The sequence below is a fragment of the Rhopalosiphum padi genome, chromosome 2, assembly GCF_020882245.1.
Source record: "Rhopalosiphum padi isolate XX-2018 chromosome 2, ASM2088224v1, whole genome shotgun sequence".
NCBI classification, from domain to species: domain Eukaryota; kingdom Metazoa; phylum Arthropoda; class Insecta; order Hemiptera; family Aphididae; genus Rhopalosiphum; species Rhopalosiphum padi.
Window position 1 is genome coordinate 73,652,732 of NC_083598.1, and position 23,337 is coordinate 73,676,068.

The following is a 23,337-nucleotide window of genomic DNA, read 5'->3' on the forward strand; positions in this document are numbered from 1 at the left end:
AATACAATTTTCATTTTTGTTTTCGAGTGAACCAAATCATTGCTTTCTAACGACAAAATTAGTTTTATACGGAAATATTTGAGCATTTGCAATTTTTTAAAGGAATTTTTTTTATAAAAATAAAAATGAAAATGAGATGCTAAAAAATTGAATACCTGTATATTATATATACAAAATTAATTATAATTACAATAATATAATTTATTTCAAGTTTTAAATTCAAACAATGATCTACTTCTTTGATTACTTGGTCTTATAAGACATTGTGCTAAATCATATATATATATATATGTATACATATCAACATTTTGAACATAGTAATAGGTAGTCAACTTATACAAAGCTTGTTTAAAATGACATCCAATTAATTTGTTTATCATCAACACAACAATTAATAATAAATATTGGGTAACAATACAAACAAACACTTTCTGATAATAAATCTATGACATTAAATTAAATTATCTATTGTGTTAAAAGGATTAGTTTGGTACTCAATTTAGAGTTTACAAGAACAAATAAAATTCTAAAAAATATATAAAGTATATACAATACAAAAACCATTTTCAATACATTGAAAACATTAGTAATTATGTATAATAATGAAACAGTAATACATAATATGTATATATTAAGTATGTATTCATTTAAAAATATTATGCAACATAACTGTAGCCATCAGATGAATTTGGAGTGCGTTCTAGATATCCTTTATCAATTAGTGTCTCAATGGATTTTTTTATAAGTGCAATCGATGGCGCAAATGACTTTGATTGTGAAAGTATCTAAAACATAAAGATATTGTCAATATAGTATATATTATATTACACATATTTATTTATTTTACTTACCTCGTTCACAAGTTGATTATGTCTCAATATTTTACGCGATTTCATTATTCGAACAATAGCAGCCTGTAAGTATGTTTTACGATCATCTTCAACAGAATTAACAGTCTGTTCAACCTCTTGTGGTGTTTCTTTTTGGAGAGTTGATGTTATGCGCAATTTTGTACGCTTATTGGTGTATGCCATGTTTAATGATACGTTCTAAAAAAAATTTTAAAAAATAGCATATAAAAAATTAAGTTAATTAAAATCATTAATGAGTTTACTTACATCACCATCAAGTAGTAACAATTTGCATTCTATTAAGCTATTGATGTGTTTTTGAAACTGATCATTGTTTAATTGAAGCAGTTCGTGAATTTCAGTGTATTTTATTGTATCACGATCTTCAAATAGTAACATGATAGCCATTTGAAACGTCTGCATTGTCACCATATACACTTTTTGTAAATAATTCAATTTTAATTCGCCTATTGATACAATAAAAAATACATTATAATAAAAGCTAAGGACTTAATAATAATTTAATAAAATAAAAATACCCTGACAATGGTGATGAAGCCATGTTAATTTCCGTCCATTAAATTTTTCTTTGTAAAATTCTTCAAACTAAAAACAATAAATATTGGTTGTATATAACAAATATTATTATTATATTATTTGCATTTTAAATATTTACATATTGTATACAAGGTATCAGTTGTTTAGGAATAACAAATGATGACACAATTGATGATCCTAAAGGCCAAGCTCCTGTTTGCAATACATACATAGAAAAAGTGACATTTAACTCATCAGTAGGTTTAAGGAATTCACTATGGAATTTTGTATTTAATCCTTCAGATACTCGGATATCAGTGAACATTCTATGTAATTTATTTGTGAACTCATAGCCACAAGCTTGCTAAAAACAAACATGATAAATAACATAGTACAAACTTAACAATATATGATAAATAATTTACTTTCAATTTGTTGATCATTCCTTCTTCTCCATCCATTGATTGACTTTGTTGATGTATTAATCGTTTTGCCAGATGTCTTTGATAGAATCTCTGGAATACATCTTTATCATCTACATACTTGAATATAGTAATAGACTGTAATAATTTGTGATCAATTTCACCCTCACACATGCCTTTTGATGATTTTTTCAATAAATTATCACAATATTTTGATAAATATTCTGGAGACTTTGATGATTGATTTTTTACTGGTTTATAGTTTATGATGACTGTAAATGCTTTATCAAGAGCACCACTGAAGCATAAATCATTGTTGAACACATCTACAACTATAGATTTGTACTTTTTATGTACATCCAAAATTTCCTCAACAAAATGTACATATATCTATATAAAAAATTATAAATATTAATTGTAATTCATTTTTAAAATTGTGTATTAAAAACATACTTGTTCTTGTTTTAAAGATTCAATAACTCTAATGCCATGTTGCTTAATGTGTTCTCTGAAAATGTCAACCAATGAGGTCATTCCATCTTTAATTTCACGTAATAGTAAATAAATATTGTGCATATCATTTCGTCGCTCTTCCTTTATCATAGCTTCAGACTCTCCATGTAAGAAATCTAAATGATCACCAACCATATGTTGACGACATCGTCCACGTAATTTAGTAAAAGTACTATAAAATATAAACAATTATATTCTGTACAATCATAGCTTTATTATTGCAAAAACATGCCTATCATGAAGATATTTTTTTGATCTAATTCCTTCTTCTCTCAATATTTGCAACACTTTAACCATGTATTCAGACACAGTGCATTCTTGTAACAATCTTGCAGCTTCACGTTTAAAGTGTTCACTGCTTTGCTCCAAAAAAGGTTGCTCAAAATAATTTTGATACAACTGTAAAAAAAAATATGTTTAATTTAAAATAAAATTTATTATTTGATAATAAATAAATATTAATACTTACTTCAAGTGGATATTTTTTTCTAAACTCCTGGACAACAACAAATGAGTTTATAACACCAGCGATGATATCCAAAGATGTAGTCATAGATATGTTATGTCTTTGTTTGTCAAACTCATCTAATAATAATTCAAGCATACTGTCTTTCAGTGGTACAATCATATTGTGTTTCCACACATCAAGTCCTAATTCTCCGACCTCCATCTGTTCAGTGGCATCTGGTGTAATATTTCCATATAAGACTTCTGCTTCAGATAGTTTATGTTTTTTTATATGTTGGTTATTAAGGTATCTAGACATTTTTTTAATTATTATATATAATTTAATATGTAATATTAGATAAGAAAATACATACTGGTAAAGTGAATGTAGGTATTTGACACCTTTGCTATACTTCTGCCAATATGTATAATAATTTTGTAATAGATTTGCAGTACCTCCGGTTTGTATAATGGTCAATAGTTCAAGTACGTGGTTCTCTAAGAACAACTTTGTTGAGTCATAAAGTTGATCACCAAGGGGCTCTGGGAAGGCCACACACATAGAGTAAACATCATTGAAACGTTCATTCCATGCATCCCTAGGAACTGTGTCTAGTGTTATGACACCTTTTACAGTTTCTTGTAGACTGTTCCATTTTTCCGTAAAGTTAATTGGTTTTGGTTTTAATGACATGTTTATTGAATTTTTTTTAATACAACTAGAGATAAAAAATCAAATTAAAATTACAGATTATAGTTATTAAAATAAAATAGTTAGTACTTGAGTCATCATTTTTTAAGAAATGAAAACTAAATAAGATATTTGTGTATAACTAATTAGTTCAAAAAGATTTTAGTAGTTTAGGACTTATAGTCATTAGATAATAAAGTAATATCAATTACTTAACATTTTTAAATTCATATTATTTTATAGAATAGTATAAAAATAAATGTTTCATAAATCAATTAGCATGGGTGATACTATTTTGTGAATCTATTAAAAAAATGCTAACTATTTTTAACTTATATTTATTATTATTAATTTTATGGGTTATAGGAGAGACTTAGACCTCCCTAGACATATTTATATCAATAAAGACATTAAATAAAAATATAACTAAAATATCTAAGAAAAAACAAAATAAATAGTACCTAATAAACTATATCTATTAAAAATAGCTGTATTAAGCAATAACATTGAATTTAGAAAAGCACATTTAATTGGTACTATATGTATAAAATAAAATGTAAAATCAATGGTATTAAAATTGAGTTAATATTCCAATTATACTGTATTCAATAACAGTTGGTTCAACGGACGATAACATATTGAAACTGTCCTTGTTATCTTATTGTTACTGGTACGAGCTACCACTACTCACGCACCCATAACTAATCAAAAATGGTTGGCATACAATCATTGCTGGTTTTGGTATTAAGGAGTTGATGTACAAGCCAATTCATTATGTACAAAACTATCCATTTTTAAACTGACTGCAATATAGAATCTATATTGTACTATAGATAATTAATAGAGGATATCTTTTGTTCTTATGAGTAATTTAACTATTATTGTTGAATAATTTATTAGGTATGAATTTAATTAATTCTGAATATTTAAAAAGCATAATTACATTACATTTTAAAATTTAAATTCAGACAAGAATACATACATATTTTTCGCAGTTATTATATTTTGAAGGTAGTAAAAATAAATAAGAATTTATTATGCATTAAAGTTTAAAAAAATATATTAGTTTTAAATTATATTTTAAATAAAATTTTTTTATATACAAAATTAGTACATAGGTACATTAATAAATATATAATTTATGACTGCTTCGAGTTCCAGCCTGTACCTTTAGTCCATATGATACCTATGCTATAAAAATATGAAATGTTGCAAATAAAAAAATAAAATCTTTCTGATAATTTTTAACCAATTACACAATATAAGTGAGAAAATAAATACTTTTAAATCAGTACCTAAGGCAAATATATTTTAAATCTTTTTAATTCATATTCCTATGAGGGGATAATAATTAAACTGTGCTACCTATCATTATGTAAATTAATAATTGTTTAACACCATATTTGTCAACATTAAGATCAAATAATGAACAGTCATCATTGCGCAAACACTTAACATTGGGTTGTATGTGTGGGGACTTATAAAATATTTACTAATCATTGGAAAATCACTATTGCGTTTCTATACCTGGAGACGTCACTAGAATCTGTTATTCCATATCCCTGCGGCGTTTTCTGTCGTTTGGATTCTGTGAAATTCAGCGACAATAATATAATAGAGATCAAATTAATAGAAACAAATAAGTAACAAGTTGCAATAAAACTGACGTTGAATGTCGATGTACGAAGTACTATAAAAAAAAAAAAAAACTACCCAAAGGACAAAATAAATCACGATTATAGATATTTCTAGATTCTATCAATGATCGCAAAATAAACACAATTTGTCACAGAGAACCCTTCGGCAGTGTGGCCAAAGTGATGCGTAACTTGCAAGACTCGAAGGTTAATAAAAGTTCCAATTTTTCACGTAAAATGTAAAAATTCAATAGAAAAGGTTAAAGGAATCTTTGATAAATAAAAATCTAGAAACTCATACGTACATAGGTACCAATATATTTAATAATATAATATTATTATATTTACATTGTGTTACATTTGTGTTTAGGCAAGTTATTATTATTATTACACAAAATGATAAAAAAAAATGTTAGGTTATGGTACATATTTTTGAATTCGTTAGGTTTTTGACACGGTTGAAGATTATCTACAACCGTGGTTTTTGTTTTTGAAGCACTTTAAATAATTTTCAGTGTAGTTACTAGTTAATAGTTATCACTCTACTGACGTAGTTCTTGACACTTGTTTAAAATTTAAATCTCAATTGTTAATTCCTCAGCGTTGAGACGTTGAGAGTAAGTTATATCTATTAATTTTATTTTTTTTTGACGATAATGAATTGGCTGTGAACAGTCACAATGGCGGAAACGGAGGCAACAGAGCCACAAACTTCTCCAGACGACAAAGAACTGGAAGAGATTTTAAAACTTACCTGGGGTCAGCAGATACGACAAGATATATTCCAACGATGGACCCAAGGTAAGCCGTCACAGTTGTTTGTCAATGGATTACCTAAATAATCGTTGTCAGGCTTTTGTTTCAGTGATGATGAACCTACTGCCCTGGTGCAATTCGAGGGTGGGCCTTGTGCTGTATTAGCACCGATGCAGGCATACATTATCAAAAACATTGTCAACAATAAATCTGTTGACAATGATTGGAAAAAAGTACGTTTTGAACTCATAAAGTTCAATGTCGGTTTGCTAAATTTTCAAATATCTTTTATAGGCTGAAGTTGAAGAACAAAACCATCTTTTATGTAAAGCCGCCTGTGATATCCTTTGCCAAGCAACAGCTGGCTGTGATATATTGAAATTTGTACATATTGATGATAAGGTAGGGTGCCTTGAACACAGTCAGTTTCATTCTATGCTTAAGTATGTATTGTTGATTTTAATTTATGTTGTTCGACAAGTGTTGAATTATTTTATTTACATTTTTTCAGAGTAGAACAAGTCAATAAGGATAGTATAGAAACTTTTTTAAAAAACCATGTAAGTTTTATGCGCGATACATTCGGTGTTTTGTTATTTTTGTATACAGTCATGTGTTCTAAGGTAAATTAAATATATTTTATTATACATTTTAAAGTTAATTAATACGAGTATTTTTATAGGGTTTAGTTAAATTAAAAGAAGAAATATGTGATTTAGATGTATCATTGATTGATAAAGAATTTGGCTATGGTAGCCAAAGTTTAATTAATATGATGATTACAGGACAAGCAGTTTCTAATGTATTTAATAACGATCAAGTAGTAGCTGGGCTTAGTAAGTTAAGAAAATTAATAATTAAATATATTTAATATTTAAAAAACCACATATTTGTCATAGAATTGCAAGGTATTGAAAAACAAAGTGAAGTTGGTTTTATGACCTTATTAGAACATTTAAGATACTGTCAAGTTGGTACTTATTTAAAAAATCCATGTAACCCAGTCTGGGTATTGGGCAGCGATACACATCTTACTGGTACCAAAGATATTTTTTGATCATATTTTTTTTAAATTTAAACTTATAAAAATTAGTTAAATTTAATGTGTTTAACTCTTGCAGTTCTGTTTTCATTTGACCAAAACTTAGTGAGTAAAGAAACACAAGCTGACATTGCTAGACGAACATTTAAGTTGTTTGATCAAGATGGCAATAATTTCATTAGTACTCAAAGTCTAAAGCCATTGTTGGAAAAATTAGACCTCGTATCTGATGATGAATAGTATGTTACTTATTTAACTGTCATGTAGATTATGAAGTGTGATACTATTGTTTTTTTCAGTGTAAATCTAATGTCCTCAAAATTGGACTCTGAAGGGCTAGGTATCATATTAATGCCATCATTTATGGAAGAGTTTTTTTCCGAACAAGAAACCAGAACTCCAGATGTTTTCATGGTATTTCATTACAATGGACAACCAAGATCCAATTCTAATTCAAAGGTGACATATATAGAAGGTAATGCTATTATCCAGGAATCTGATGTTATTTGCATATCTGAGGACAACAATTTGCAATCTTGTTTACAATCCAAGTGGCCATACATTGAAATACAATGGAAAGGAAATGTAACACCTTCAATTAACTAAAATTAAATACTATTAAAGTGTCAAAGAAAATATATATATATATATATATATTTTACTAAATGTATGGGTAGTTTAATTTAAAACATTTATATGACTATTATTTAACACTGCAAATTGTAACATCATTTTTACTAAAATAGTAAAATTGTAATACTAAAAACATTTCCTATGATATTCTGATTATTTAAAAACTATATTTTGCTAAATTTGTCATTATATTGTTGGACACTACATTAATATTTTTTCAATTCTTTGAAAGCTTATTTAAAACAATAAATATTAGCTTGAAATACAGAATCCAAGTATCTCATATTTATAAATATTATTACTATGTACATATTTATAAAAAAAATACATATTTTATGATTTGATTAAGTTTTGTGAATTATTTATTATAACATTTGTTAAAACATCTAAAATTGACCAAATAAGCTATAACATATTATATCAATTAATTAGCTTTATTAATAATTAATGATTTTATAAACACTCAAATAAATAAATAACTTCTTTATAATACTTACAAAAATAGTACAAACTTGAAGTTTCCGATATTTCAGATCATTGGTGACTAACTAAATTCTAAACAAAACTACTTACTTATAATTATTATGTGGTCATGGTATACAAAAATATTTTAGCACAATTGTTCTTATATCTACTAATTAAGTTATAATAGATAATTATAATTTGACTTACTTGTTTAATGACAAAATGAAAATCTATAAGCCCATTTTATTTTTATATTTAGTAGATATATATATATGAATTTTGCTTATAGTTTGACTTTCGAGTATTAATATCTAAGTTTTAAATAATGCAGTATGATAATTGTTAGTTATAACTTATAAGACTATTTGTTCAGTGTTGGTATAAAAATATTTTTTTAAGTATCAAATACTCTTTCAAACTTTTAGTAAAAAATACCGGGAATTATAAAAATAATCAATCACTTAATACACCATTGCATGTACTGCTAATAACTAAAACTAATTTTTTAACAATGTTTTTTAAATATAACAAGCATTTATATGATAAAATATACATAATGATTTAATAAAAATTTATTTTCAATTATATTTTTTATGTATTGATAAAATGTGTTAAACATGATAATTGTTTCATTTTTGAATAATTAAGAGTGTTACATTCAAAATTTTAAGTCCCTGGTGATCAACATCCAGGAGAATTTAGGTCTTTAGGAAGAAATTTGTTTGATGAGCAAAAAAAGGTCTTATTAGTGATCGACCAATAATGGTAAAATTAATGTTTATAACAATCGACCTATATTCCTAGAAAGATCTACTAGTCACACTGGTTGGCAAATTCTGATCTAGTTGCTCGGCCCAAGTATTAGGATTTAAAAAAAAACAGTGATCCGAGAACTATATTATATTGAAAAAAATGTAATTCCATCCTCTTTCTTAGTCTGTGAGATTTTATTTTTTTATTCAGTAAAATAGTTTTTGGACTACTGTTATCTTGCAAGTGCCAAGATGAACTGAATAGGTTACATCAATGGAGTTTTTTTTTTTTGGTAGGGAAAGAATGTCCCCATGTTTGGACACCCCCTAACTTAAAAAAAAAAAGTCCAATTTATTAATACTTGTACCTATCAAAATATTTATATTTAAACTGCATAAGTGTTATTCTTAGGAATTATTCAAATCTCACTTGGTCATTTAGGTATAGTTTGAAATCCTCCCCCCTCAGGGATTGTGTATAGTGAATGAAACACAGAATAATATCATACTTGTTTTTCAATAGCTATTTTTGGAAGTTATAATATAATTATGTTATAATTTATAACATAAATTTTGGCAAGTCTGGACAAGTCAAATCAATTTTTTAATCAGTTCTGTATGTTTTATTTAGTCTCGTGTATGGTTTGCCATAATGTCTAATAATTGTAGTAATATGGATTTGTATATATCAAATGTTATTTATAACTAAATAATGATACATTTCATTGGGATTCTATTATAATTTAAATATTTTTGGAAAAGAACAAGTTCAATACATATTATGTAATATATTTGTTAAGTAAATGGCCAAATCAAAAATATAAGTACATTCAAAATTATAGATAAAACATTTATGTTCTAACTTATATAATACATATATTACATATTACTTTTCACTGTATCTATTCTTTTAATACTTAACATTATGCTTTATTGTTCAAAATAATTGTTAATAATTTTCATTGCACATAATATTATGATCTTGTACAAAATTTGTATAAATGTGTTCTTAAAAAATAATAATAACAGTAATAAGCAGGGTAACATCAATTATTTTTAAATATGTAATTTTACCAAGAAGGTATATACAATTAAGTATACATTTTATATCATAAAGTGAGAGACAAAAATACATTTTTTTCATATAAAATTATATACATATAATATTAATAATTGAAGCAAAGAGTATAATTTACATGTCAATAAATATAGGTATATATCTAGTATTTTATATTAATTTATAACAAATAATAAATTTTTCTAATTAAAACACAATTTCAATAACAATTTTTTTATCACATGTTTAATATGCTTTTTTTGTCTGTGTATAAAATATTGATTCGTTAGATATACATTTTCTTGTATACAAAAATAATTGATTATGTTACAAAAACAAATAAATAACAATAATATTGAATACACGTAAAATGAAAATAATTAATAATTATTATGAAAACTATTTACTTAAAGAAAAGTTAATGTTTAATTATAAAGGTTTGTCCAAGTTTGAATAACCTTATGATTATTATTGTATAAAATAAAATAAATATACACTTTGTAATAAATACATATTAAGAAAAAAAAAATGAAAAAAATGATAAACATTGACAGTTGTTAATACATTTAACAAGTTCCGTTTAAATTTAGAAACATTTTACACGCACACACTTATATATTATATATTATCAATGATGATTTGTATCACTATTTAGTTTCAATTGTATACATGTACGTACAATAATAATTTTAGATTATTTTAATCTGTGTATACTATTCGATAGTCATTTGATTAGATTTAATTTGTATTATTAATTAAGATAAATAATAAAGAAAAAAATATTTTCTCTTTAAAATTTATAATAATTAAAAATAGAAATATAGGCAATTTGAAAATAAATTAATAATAATTAAATATTATATAATATTGTTTACAGCGAACAAAAATCTAGAATAGATAGTCACTATTTTTTCCATCAGATGTATATAACAATAATAGTAACTAGATAATGTTGCCCACAATGTGTTTCTCATTTAATCTGAATTACAAAAAATATATAAATATATATTATTTAAGGTAATATACAAATATAAATGGTTATAATAACTATTAATTAGAAAGTAAAACGTGTCTGTTAAACATGAGAAGTTTTTTTGACCAATAAACATATTACTATAACCAATAAGTATGCAGTTATTACTTTTATAATTGTGAATTTTATAAAATAATTCAAAACATGCATTAAATAAGGTTACATTAATTTTATTCATTAAAAAAAAGAAAAAAATTGAAGGTCCTGATAAGATATGAAAAATTAGTAAGTAATCATAATCAATAATTTTCAAGGAATTTGAGATGACCAATTCATATGTTATTTACAGAACCTAAAACTGTTATTTAAATTAAATTTCATACAACCTGAAAGATTTTTTATTTAATGAACAAATCTATAAGCGTTTATTAATATTATTATTTTTATCAGTTTAATAATTGTCAATTATTTTCTTTGTTGCTTAAAAATGAAGTAAATATTTTATCACATGCAGTTTTTTTAATACTTAATAATTTAATTTAATAATATAAATAAAAATAATAGCGGAACAAGAATTAAAACTAAAATAAAATCAGTGGCGGATCTAGGCCAACCGAAGGGGGAGGGGTTGAGCGATTTTTTAAGGGCAAACATGATAACTATCTCTTACGAAATATGAATAATGAACTATGAAATAATTACGTTAAAAATTTAAGCCTAAGACGGGAATGGGGGGGGGGGGGGGTCGCCCTTTGGATAAAATAGTGCAACAGGTTTCAGAGACAATATTTTGTGGGCTTATAAAATAAAGTTGTTATTACAAATATCAATTACTATTTGATACTTGAAACCAACTTTTATTTATAAATTATAATAACTATAACCATAATAATATATTCTCAAAGGAGGAATTAAGTTACAATCCTTTTAGATCTTGTCATTCAAATTAAAATCATATATTATTGGGCCCACCTAAATAATATTCCTGGATACCTATATCTAATACGTATTAGATATGCAAGTAAGCATTTATAAATAAATAATATTAGTTAAATACTTGCTAGTTGTATGGTGTTAAGTGCAATCCTTTTGACACATGCAACAACATTCCATCATATTCATTATTATAGCTTGATATTTGTTATGTCATCTTGGCTGCTATTATTTTAATAAAAAATAAAATATAATTAAGCTAAAATATTATAGTACTGTAATTTAAGGTAAAAACTGAATTACTCAACAAATGTTAAAAAAATTAAATTTACCAAACATAAAGCACAAACAACACTATAATAAATACTCATGCAGATAAGAAACAAAAATTATAGCAGGTGTATAATTTTTAATTTTACATTTGTAATTTGTATAATTTTAATTACATAATTGTTAAATTGGCAAGACAATTTTGTCTACAAATTAGACTAAATGTCACAGACAAATAAACTAATTATTTCACAAATAGAAAAAAAATATATTACTAAAATAACAGTATTTTTATAATTGATATGTAATTTGCTATATTTTTGATTGATCATTAAATATATTATGTAAAAAAATTATTAAAACATAATTTATATTAAAAACCATAATCTGGCTTAATTATTTTAATAAATTAGATTAAGAGGGCATCATATGCACATGTGTTGACTACATATTATTAATGCATAACACAGCAAATTTTACATTCAGATGAATTAATTTTGCTATTATTTTTAATATTAGTAGTTTCATCCACTAATTACTATTAAATTAAAAGGCAAGTTATGTGTGATTAAAAAAAATATATGTATAAGTAAGATAAAGTTGGTCAAAAAATGTGGAAACAACATCCTCTTAATTCTTAAGAACAAAATAACCACTGATAATATATTGAACAAAAATTAAATATTTAAATGACTATTTCACAAATTAAAAATGTTATAAATACTTTAAATTATTACCTTGGAGGTGAATTTGTTTGTTGATGTTGAGAAAAAGTATTTCCAATTTGTGGACCAATAAATCGAATAACAAACTGAAATTTATTTTTAAATTTATTATTAATCTGCATAGCCACATGGAACATAAACTAAAATATGTTTAAAAGATGAATAAAAAAATAATAATATTAATAATACTTACTGGATTTCTACGTAGCACACTACAATCATCCAGCATACTGATAACAAGATGTAGTGTGAGATAAGCACACATTAATAAATAAATTGTACTATATACCATAACTCCAATTATTAAAGGCAAATTATAAGTGAAATTAGTAATTGTGTGATGGATTACAAAATATATGTTTATACTTATTATAATAGCAGACAAAATAATTGTTATTAAAATGTTTCCCCTGAAAATAAATAAACAGTTAAAATAACTTACATAGTGTATTTTTATTTAAATTATATTTACAATCCATTGGTAAATTCTCCCATGATGCGAGGATTACTAGTGAATGCAATTACTGGAAGTGTAGCAAATGGTAGTTGTAAGCTCATTACTGCATTTAATAGGTCATTCATACCAGTCAGGTCATTAATATTACTAAAAAATGCCACATAAAATGTGGGTGCTATAGCAACCAGTCGAGTAAACCCAACTCTTTTCCATCGGCTCCATTGAAGATTTAAAAAACCCTAAAATGTATACTATATGTTTATTATGAATATTAATATATTAATTGACATCACATACTTCCATTACAAATTGACCAGCATAACATCCAGTCATTGTACTACTTTGACCGGCAGCTAAAATACCAATTGCCCAAATATACATGGCACCTATGCCAAATTGACAACCAAGGAATACTCCGCCTTTATATATATCAACTTCAACTAATTGGGTATCATTCTAATAAAATTGAAGTTATTAATAAATAAATCAATAGTTAATATACACATAATATATTTTAATACTGTTGATTAATGACTTACTGTGAAAATATCTGAGTATGTATTATTGTTTTTGGTACAGATCTCCAACTATACATAAAAAAAATAAAGAATTAATACTAAGAAATAAAAATAAAATATTTAACTTACCACATCACTATTTGTCTTATCATATAATCCGTGAGCAAAAACTGATACAACACACACGTTGATCACAAATGATACAAATAAAGCAATAGTAGATTCAATAAAAAAATAATAGTTGGCTTCTCGTAATTTGTCTTTTTTGGTTCTGTCAACTTCCCTAGACTAAATAATAAATACAAATTTTAGATTGAATTATTTTTGTTAATTTCTTCATTACATTTAGAAAATAATCAAATTTAACAACAATTTTATACTTAAGTAATTTGATATTGATGAAGCAATATATAAACGATATTACATAAATAAATAATATATCATTATTCATTAACTTTATTTTTAAGATTACTATCCAAGATTATTAAGATTAATATTACTACATTTCCAAATAATTAATTAATTGGTTTGATACTAGGAGGCTTTTATTCTTTTTAAGATTAACTCTTTCTCAGTAAAATAGCTTTATTAATTTATTATTTTATTAAACATTATTTACATAATATGACTGGATAATTTAATGAAAGGGTGATTGTAAATTCCACCGATTACAATTATATTTTTCATTAAATCTGCATCTAATTGCCAATCCAAACTTTAAATTATATTTAAGTTATTTAATTTTTTTAATATTAACCAGCTGTTTGTTATTGATTATTAAAAATTATATGTATATTTTTTTAAATTTGTGTAAATCAGTGGAATTAAAATTGTTCAAGTAAAAAAAATTGTACCTGTGAAATTTACATTAGCCCGAATGAAACCATAATTAATGATTATTATTATTGTATATACCTTAACTAGGCCTGAATGTAAGTATAAATTATGTGGCATTATGATTGCTCCTATAATGCCGACAGCTTGAAGTAGAGCAGATTCTTGACAGTTTGAACACCAAGGAGTAACTAATCCTTTAGCCATATCTTTTATATCGGGTTGAACAATTGCAAACTAGAAAAAACAATAAGCTTAAAAGTATATATACATAAATTTAAGGTTAAAAATAATTAATTTGATAACATATTTAATACCTCATATCCAAATGACAATGCCATTATAACAATGAATAGACCAAACACTAGCTCCAACTTTCGAAGTCCATACTTGTCCAGCATCAAAAAAGATAAAGTATCAATGACAGTGATCAGCACTCCTATCCAAAGTGGTATCCTAAATTAATTGTTATATTGTTTTTTCTGATTATTATACTGATTCTAAATTTTAGTAAAGGCCAAAAAAATATATAAACTGTAGATTCAATACAAAAAATTTTAACATTCTAAAATTGTTTCGAGGAAAATCAACATAGTATGTGCACAAAAAAATTGCCTATACATCAAGGTAATCAGAGTAAAGTATTGAAAAGGCTAACTAGACAATTTTCTATGTAAATAATTTAATATAATAATAAATGATCAATTAAATTTTAAAGTAATTAAGAATATTCATTGATTATATTGTACATATAATCAATGGGATATTGCATAAAAATGATGAAAAAACACAGCAGTCACAAAAAACAAACATAATTCTAATAAAATGAATACTTAATATTTCTTAAATTCTAATAGTTATTTTAATTTAATTTATATATTTTATTATTATTATGCATTATTTTTTTTTTGAACCATAATACCATAGAGTAAATACATTTATTTTGAGTATAGACATAGTTATTTGGAAATTATAATGATATGAATTAACTATAAAGTTATATATGCATATTATAAATAAACCATTTAATATTACCGCCTTCAATATTGAAACTAAAAATATTTTTAAATTTTAAAGTATTTAATAAGTGCAGTTGTTTAATAAATGATTTCCCTGTCAGTAGTATCAATTAATAGATTTACACAATACTGCTAAAAAGTTCATGGCCACAATAACCAAATATTATAAGACTGAATTAGAAATTGTATAGTGAACCATTTACCCAAACTGTAAAACATGAGTAATGAAATGAATAGAGAAATTACTTTAGAGATTACTGAATAATTCTAAGACATGATCACATAATAATATTGAAAAGTCAATGATGTTAAACATATTTTTTTAGTTTTTAGTATATATAATCATTAATCTTAAGTATCTTACTAGTATTTATTAATACATGAAAATCATTTAGTAATTAATGAATGATTTTTACATGTATTATGTTTTTTTTTTTTTTACTTATATCTATAAACTTACTCTTTGATGGTTTATATGTTATAAACAGGGCTCATAAGTTCATGCATCTGCATGTTTTTTTTTCTACACAGGAAAACATGCTAACTGAAATACAAATCCGTTTCATAACAATAGTAACAATAATATAAAATTTAATACTGTATGTTTTGGGTGTAAAGGCATATTTGGCATATAATTGATTTTTTTGAATTTATAGCTCATATTATTTCATAAAAAATTTTCGTAGACAAATATTTGAAAAGTTTCTTGTTTCTTATTTACTTACAAAGTCTGTCGTCGAGACATACCTATACAGGCATATACACGTGTGCAATGTTTCTTACCAACCCGCATCTATAATTTTGTACATTGGTACAACATAGTTTTTTGCACTCGCCAGTCGCCGATGATTTGTTTAATTGTACGATTCGTATGCGTTTGTCTGTTCTTATTATTTTAAAATTTGCTCATAATTTTTTTATATAATGCATATTTTGAGTGCATAGTTTAAAAATGTTAGGACATATAAATGCATATTTTCAAACTTTTTAGTGCATATTTTGCCAATTTTAGTGCACGAATGCATGCTTATTTATGCATTTTTTAGTGCATGAACTTACGAGCCCTGGTTATAAAATATAGCTTATTTTTAATTAAATATTGGTTATAGATAATGAAGTATATAAATGACTGAATACATAGTTTAAAATTAATTATATTAAAAATAGTGTAGAAAATATATTTGTTTTTTTAATTAATATTATATGTACTAATATAAATAAATCACAAGTATCAGAATAAGTATATAATTAATTATTAAGAGGACGTCATACCTGCATGAGTTATTTTAATTTTAAAACAAATTATAAGCATTTTTAAAGTTTTAATATTTTATATTACTTTAAAATGAAAACATCAATAAAAGTCTACAATTAAATTATCTAGATTATCTTATCTTTAAGTTTGATGGTAGGTAAATCGACTTCAATTTTGAAGTTAACAACATAAAATGGATTCTGCTGAACACAAATTTACTATGATGTACATTAGTAAGACAGAGAAAACAAATATGGATATGACGTTCTCTTAAGTACCTACTTAAATGTATCCTATTTCTTTTCAAAATATTCCATAGGTACATTATTGAATGAACGAAATAAATAAATGTTAATTTTGAACTTCAATAAATTTAACTCATATTGGTTAGAATACTACTTATAATCATCATAGGAATATTTGGAAATCTAAAATGTGGTGCACATAATGGCTGCTAGTTGTTTATCCTCTATCAATTTATGATATAATAATAAATTAAGTTTGTAGGTTTAGGGCTGAAAATGACACAGATTACTCACTAACAAGTGACTTATTATTTTAATAGGCTCCCCATTGTCATTATAGTAAATAAGTAAATTTTCTCATAGATTTTATGCTTACATTTTGTTACTCAGTAAATAAATTGCAATTGAAGTACCAATGACTTCTTGCATATCTGAACCAATGATAGCAACTTCCATCATTAGCCAAACAAATAGTCTTGGAGCTTTTCGGTACTGGCGATAACACATGTCGGCTAAATGAAGACCGGTAACCACACCGAGGCGAGCTGACAGACGTTGCATTACCAAACCCAAAATGGTAGCACTCATTAACACCCATAATAACTAAAATGAAATAAATTAAACTTAAGATAAATAAATAATAATATTCAAAATAAATGAATAATGTGAACAAATACTAGAGGTACCTACTATGTGATTTTATAAAGTTTATTATACCTTGTACCTGGCAGTCGTTCCAGACTGTAAGTCTGATTCTATATTGCCTGGATCAAGGTAGGCAATACTCATTAAAAATCCAGGACCTGTAAATGCCCATAGTTTTCGAAAACTAAATCCAGTCTACAAAATAAAAAAAAATTCATTGTACCTAGATTCATAAAGCATTCGGCATTGTATAATAAAAATAATTTTATTTCAGCGACATACCGTGCTCGATTCAGGGATATGAACTTTCTCTTCTTTCTCAACTTTCCTTGACAGGCCTGTGGTTTCAGTCGGCCCGGGATGTGACTCATCCATTGTGGGCTACAAAAAATACACCATATACATATCATATTAGTAATCATGGTCAAGGGTATCGCCCCAGGGCGTCATTCTCACCACTAAACAGTAATCGGACATGATTATATTGTCATCATTCGGTGTTTACGAGAAAAAAAAATGAAAAATGAAAATTGTAAATAAAAAAAAAAACGCTAATACTCCGTTCTCAACCGAAACTCAGTAAACCGAACAACCTCAACGACCAAACAATGGACTGGTTGAAAAAAATGTTTAAAAGATTTTTTTAACGACCGAACCCGGAGAGGGGACAAATGATACAACAATAAGGACCGATTACAATTTATTATGATGATTCCACTCCAACAATTATATTGACGAATTGTGACAGATAAGATAGTGAATAAATAATAATAATAAGAAAAAAAAATGTATATATATATATTTACTTATACTAATTAAATTCACTTTATTGCCGTCATTCGGTGCCACACCACCACCGCACAAATTTAATATCGTATCGTATACCACCTACAGTATCGTACGCACAGAGGTATGGCTTTGGCTTAATGCCCTCTGTACAGTGTACGTCGTGATTTTTTTTTTTTTGAATTTACTCTTATTTCTATCATTGTGTGCAGCCAGTCGCAGCACTCGAGACATAACCTTACAGTGTGCGCGCGCACCTAACACGTGTATGAGGCGTAAATAATTCCATTGATATCGTGAATCCGTGACGTTTTGTATACGTGTCCCCTCAGGGGGCCCTCGTCGAAAAGAAATTAAATTCTCCGCTGAAGTGTCCGAGTGTACCAAAGATTAAATAAATTACAGGCGCGGTGTAATGAGACTCGGTATTAAACAATAATAGTTATTAAAATATTATTCATTTCGATTACTATTGAGCTGTAATGCGTGTTTTATGTCATTACGTGTAATAAAGTGGGGTAGGTAATCTTTCAAATGGACATTATATGATATGGTTATATAATCATAAATCTTACAAATTGGACATTGCTTAACTACATGTTTACCATATCATGTATATAGACTATTAGACTATACGTATATAGTATAATATATTATTTTAATCTGTGGGTACTCCGTACCTATATATATATAATATATATATATATACTTGTCTATGCTCCGTGCAATGGCAGAATGGCAATAATTAGCGTTCGGGTTTTTTTCACCGTCATTCTACATTCTTATCGTTTCGGGTTTCACTTTTTTTTTTTTTAATTTGTCATAAAATATTAAAATAAATATTAATATAATCATATTCTCGTATTATATTATTATGTTGTTCACAAGTATATATTTATATATTATATTATCTGTGATTTTATTTTACTTCAACTTCACTTTTTTACGCGTAAATGTGTAATAATAAACTCTGTAGAACCAATGCGTTATTCACCGCATTTCAATAAATTACCGTCCGTAATTGAAAAGGATAAGTATACCTATAATCTATATATATATATAATGTCCCTAATCATCGAGTGGTAGGTACTGCGTATCTTTAACACGAATAGCTAACATTTTCAAGGTACCTAACCAACTATAGGTATTGATTTAAATAATACGTATAATATAATATAGGTACGAATATTGGATCTTAGAAATCTTTTTAGACTCGTATACATTTGGTATAGGTTTAATAAATTATTGAGACTACAGTTTACATTGGAGTCTTTTAAGAGGATGCCACACCTACACGCGTTGTCTCCGTCTTATAAACGTGCAACATATGACATACCTAACAAATCTTCGTTCAGCAGAATTAATCTCGTGTTGTTGGTTTTAACACAGACTATAATAATATAGTCTGTGGTTTTAATAGTGAATTGACCTTAATCAAACTTGAAGTTAGGAATTTTATCTATGTTTATACTTTGAATTCTTTTCATATTTTAATTTTTAAGCAAGTTTTGGGAATTTTTAAATTTAATTATTTTACATAATAATAATAATTACTAATACCTTGCTTAAACATGTATATGTATATTATAATACATACAAACACGGATAATGTTCTTAGCTTTATGTTTGATAAATAGGCCATTTCACTCTAATACTCAATTAATTAAAACTAACAACACAAAATTGGTTTTGCTAAGGCGCGAACGCAGGGGTGGTTGAGTGTTCAACCCCCTCCCCACGAAAAACATGAACAAAAAATAAATTACCTGACCTACAAATTAATAGTATGATATTTATGAACATTTTTTCAAAAACTCCCACCAAAATTTTTTCCTGCGTTCGCGTTTTTAGTTTTGCTATGTATCTATACGTAGTTGTACGCATAGAAATAAAAAAAATAACTGTACGTGTCATCAAATCATAGACCAATATTAATATACATATGCATCAAATAGACCATTATTTTAAAGAAATTTATCGATGCATTATTTCATTATAATTATAAATAAATAAAACATTTCGATAATAAGTTCAATAAGTTCATGTTTATATAATATGTTATTATATAAAAATAAATAATACACATGCAATTTACACGTTTTTTGTAAATTTTAGTTATGTATATTGTATACATAATTATAAGTATAACTATAGGTTATACTTATTACTTATAACTTATAGACTATAGAGTTATAGGTACCTAACCTGGCAACATGGGCGCCCGGAAGGGAGGGGAAAGACGGGGCATTTGCCCCCCCCCCTGAATTCAAATACAATGTTGAACATTTTAACTTTTATTTTGATTTATAAACATTTCATCGATATTTTTACTTTAGTGTGTGGGGTTGGTATTTGATTTCACATAATTCTAAGTTCTAACACATTTTGTAGTTTACAAGGAATAAACATTTTTTAATGTATTTTTTGGTGTTTAATGTCATTATGCCCCTCCCTGATAAATTTCCTGCGGGCGCCCATGCCTGGCAATAGCTAATATTCGAGTGTGTATTAGATGGGGCCGTGCAAGGCCGTACCTTAAGGGGTTTAGGATTTACCCTAGGAAAATTTTTTCTAAGTACGGCCTTGGAGCAATGGATAGTGAGTGGGGATGGCCTTGGAGTATGAATCATTTTTACTATTTGGTTCAATTTGCAAAGGATGCTAAGACAACTTTAATCTGTGAGACTTTGATCACAAACAACACTAACTAAAAGGTAGGTATAGTTAAACGTTTATATAGAAATATTTATATAGCTGAATAAACAGAAAATAAACGATAAAATAAACGTAATTAAATTGAACAGGAAGCAAGTATATTGTATTACAATTATTTAGAATTCAATATCAATATAAATAGGTATGTTATAAATGTTATAATATCTTGAATATCATCCGAAAGTTACAACTGCCTATTATTCAAAAAAATGTTCATTTATATAAAATAATAAATATTTTATAATATAAGAAAAATATTAATTGTTTATTTAAAAAAATATTTTTTTATACTTGGTAGGAGTCCCAAGTCAGCAAGTACTCAGTACTGTACTACTGTCTATAGTCTAGGCTCTAGGACCTAGGTGTCTAATAGGTAGCTATCATAGTCATTGCTATGCTAATCATTAATCAATAGATACCTAATTAATAAGTTAAAATCAGTCTAAGGTCAACACAAATATAAATAACTAGGTATCAGATTAAAATCTTTATTACCTACCTAAGTCTTAAGTAGGTTGGTATTTAAATGAAACAATTTCAAAGGTTAAAAGTAAGAATTATACCGAATTATATTCATACAATAACTAAATTATTTTGTATTAAAATATTTTATTTAGATCAAATAAATTATTTTTGGGTTGTATTGATGTATTTACTGTACAATGTATATATATCTACAGTTATTTCAATAATTCATTTAGAAATTTTAGATTTCTAAACATATTTATTCTTGGTATTTTGTTTGAGTATTGACAATGTTGATTACAATGATTGCTCAATTTTTCAATTTATTATTCAATATTTAAAATAATCATATAGCACTAATTGATACCGAGGTGAACCAAACGGGACGAGTTATTATTTAGTGATACTTTGTAGTCTGTGCTCATACTATGCCGTGCTATAAACGATATTTATAGTATCATATTTCATTATTTTCATTCTAGATATAAATTAAAAGAATTTAATGTTTAAATAAACAGAGTAGTGGATAAATATATTTTGGAATACTTTTGTACCAATTCATACGCTCATCTTAACTAAATAATTTTAAGTTTCAACTATTAAGTATCAAATATATACTCGTATAAAACTCGATTTTTATCCATTTAGATCCGTTATACTGAAATTCTCTGAATTCTCAAAAAATATTCTGGTCAAATTTTTGTCATTCAAAAAAAGTAAAAAAAAAAAAAAATATGTAACAAAAATTGTGAAAATATATTTTTTCAAAAATATTGTTTTGTTATGGTTTAAAACAAAAAACAACTTAAAACATATCATATCATCAATACTATTTGAGATAATAATTGTTTAGAATAAAATCACAAATAACCATTAATAATAATGATAGAATGAACTATGAAAAGAAACATCTTGTATAATATTGTTTATTTCTGCTTATTAATTTGTTTAATAATTTTGTAAGATAATATTTTATTTGTAGACTATAGAGTGAAGGTACTTGAATGTTACATTGATTATAAACACTATACATGGTAGGTACTGGCTGTAATATAATATGCGTTGGAAAAATATCAATGTACAAAATAATTTGTTATCACCAAATATTATATCTAGGTGGCTATTTATAAAATAGTTTCTATTTAAAATAAATAACAGTGTAAAATCTATAAAAAAAAAAACTTTTAACTGTTATTTTATGATAACCATTGTACCTATTTATTTAATTGAAAAAAAATAATTGTTTGTTTAGGATTGTACTAATATGACAAATATCTCAATATTTTTTATCTTATTTTTACATTTAAAATTATGAAAAGTAAAATTAATTTATTCTTTAACTATGCTGATTAAAAAAAATATTTAAGCAAAAAAGTAACTTTTTCTGGGATTAGTCAAAACGTTTAAAAGTAATTAATAATTATATTTAATTTCTATGTTTTTATTGTTAACCTGCAACCTGCTTCGTTAAAATTTCTTAGCCTAAATTAAATTTTTCAGTTAATTGAGTAACCCATTGAATAAATTAAATGTAACATATTATTGATATTCGATGATTTTATATGAAATATATTATTTTTCCATTAGAATGTTTTTTATTATCTTTAAACATAAATTATTGACAACACACATGTGAGTTTAAAATAATTTCCTTTAATTAATTATCTTTAGTTAAGTAATTTGTTTTGTTTTAA

The 23,337-nt window shown here is 25.7% G+C and overlaps 3 protein-coding genes across 10 annotated transcripts in view; 1 reads left to right on the top strand and 2 right to left on the bottom strand.

Annotated features, from left to right (window-relative positions):
* Positions 1–140: 140 nt before the first annotated feature.
* LOC132923303 (cullin-2) lies at positions 141–5,402 on the bottom strand. The gene is made up of 11 exons (XM_060987199.1): positions 4,989–5,402; positions 3,145–3,489; positions 2,793–3,081; positions 2,556–2,722; positions 2,264–2,495; positions 1,814–2,200; positions 1,528–1,752; positions 1,391–1,457; positions 1,119–1,318; positions 852–1,049; positions 141–785 (listed from the first exon to the last, which is right to left on the bottom strand). The coding sequence occupies exons 2-11, from the start codon at positions 3,462–3,464 to the stop codon at positions 657–659; spliced, it is 2,214 nt and encodes a 737-aa protein (XP_060843182.1). The 5' UTR covers positions 3,465–3,489; positions 4,989–5,402; the 3' UTR covers positions 141–656.
* Positions 5,403–5,547: 145 nt separating this feature from the next.
* Positions 5,548–7,877, top strand: LOC132923306 (ubiquitin carboxyl-terminal hydrolase MINDY-3 homolog). Of its 2 annotated transcripts, none has more exons than XM_060987207.1 (8): positions 5,548–5,899; positions 5,964–6,087; positions 6,149–6,297; positions 6,366–6,477; positions 6,537–6,690; positions 6,754–6,891; positions 6,976–7,135; positions 7,196–7,877. In XM_060987207.1, exons 1-8 carry the CDS (start codon positions 5,889–5,891, stop codon positions 7,500–7,502), a joined length of 1,155 nt encoding a protein of 384 aa, XP_060843190.1. In that variant the 5' UTR covers positions 5,548–5,888; the 3' UTR covers positions 7,503–7,877. The 2 variants fall into 2 exon arrangements, with proteins under 2 accessions (XP_060843190.1, XP_060843189.1); XM_060987206.1 differs by having other exon boundaries at positions 5,550–5,899; positions 5,951–6,087.
* A 1,637-nt stretch (positions 7,878–9,514) lies between these two features.
* The window catches only part of LOC132923305 (protein Malvolio), a 30,423-nt gene continuing 16,600 nt past the window's right edge, over positions 9,515–23,337 (bottom strand). The window contains exons 1-14 of one of the 7 annotated variants that reach the window (XR_009661151.1): positions 18,134–18,471; positions 17,960–18,058; positions 17,750–17,872; positions 17,409–17,635; positions 14,831–14,969; positions 14,595–14,750; positions 13,809–13,967; positions 13,701–13,748; positions 13,459–13,617; positions 13,177–13,400; positions 12,898–13,114; positions 12,717–12,790; positions 11,838–11,934; positions 9,515–10,782 (exon numbers count right to left, since the gene is read on the bottom strand). Coding sequence is in view for 5 of the 7 variants with exons in the window: in XM_060987200.1 (XP_060843183.1) it covers positions 10,746–10,782; positions 12,717–12,790; positions 12,898–13,114; positions 13,177–13,400; positions 13,459–13,617; positions 13,701–13,748; positions 13,809–13,967; positions 14,595–14,750; positions 14,831–14,969; positions 17,409–17,635; positions 17,750–17,872; positions 17,960–18,058; positions 18,134–18,154 (1,683 nt within the window). In the remaining 2 variants the exon portion in view is untranslated. The other 6 variants (XR_009661150.1, XM_060987204.1, XM_060987200.1 and 3 more) reach the window with 6 other exon arrangements.

What these genes read in the sequence shown, in the direction of transcription:
- LOC132923303 (XM_060987199.1), bottom strand. Translation starts at nt 3,464, where the DNA reads ATGTCATTAAAACCAAAACCAATTAACTTTACGGAAAAATGGAACAGT. An exon ending in AAAAAATATCTTCATGATAG is followed by an intron (nt 2,496 to 2,555) that starts GCATGTTTTTGC and finishes TATATTTTATAG; the next exon opens with TACTTTTACTAAATTACGTG. An exon ending in TGATACCTTGTATACAATAT is followed by an intron (nt 1,458 to 1,527) that starts GTAAATATTTAA and finishes TATTGTTTTTAG; the next exon opens with TTTGAAGAATTTTACAAAGA.
- LOC132923306 (XM_060987206.1), top strand. Translation starts at nt 5,779, where the DNA reads ATGGCGGAAACGGAGGCAACAGAGCCACAAACTTCTCCAGACGACAAA. An exon ending in ATTCCAACGATGGACCCAAG is followed by an intron (nt 5,900 to 5,950) that starts GTAAGCCGTCAC and finishes AATCGTTGTCAG; the next exon opens with GCTTTTGTTTCAGTGATGAT. An exon ending in CTCGTATCTGATGATGAATA is followed by an intron (nt 7,136 to 7,195) that starts GTATGTTACTTA and finishes TGTTTTTTTCAG; the next exon opens with TGTAAATCTAATGTCCTCAA.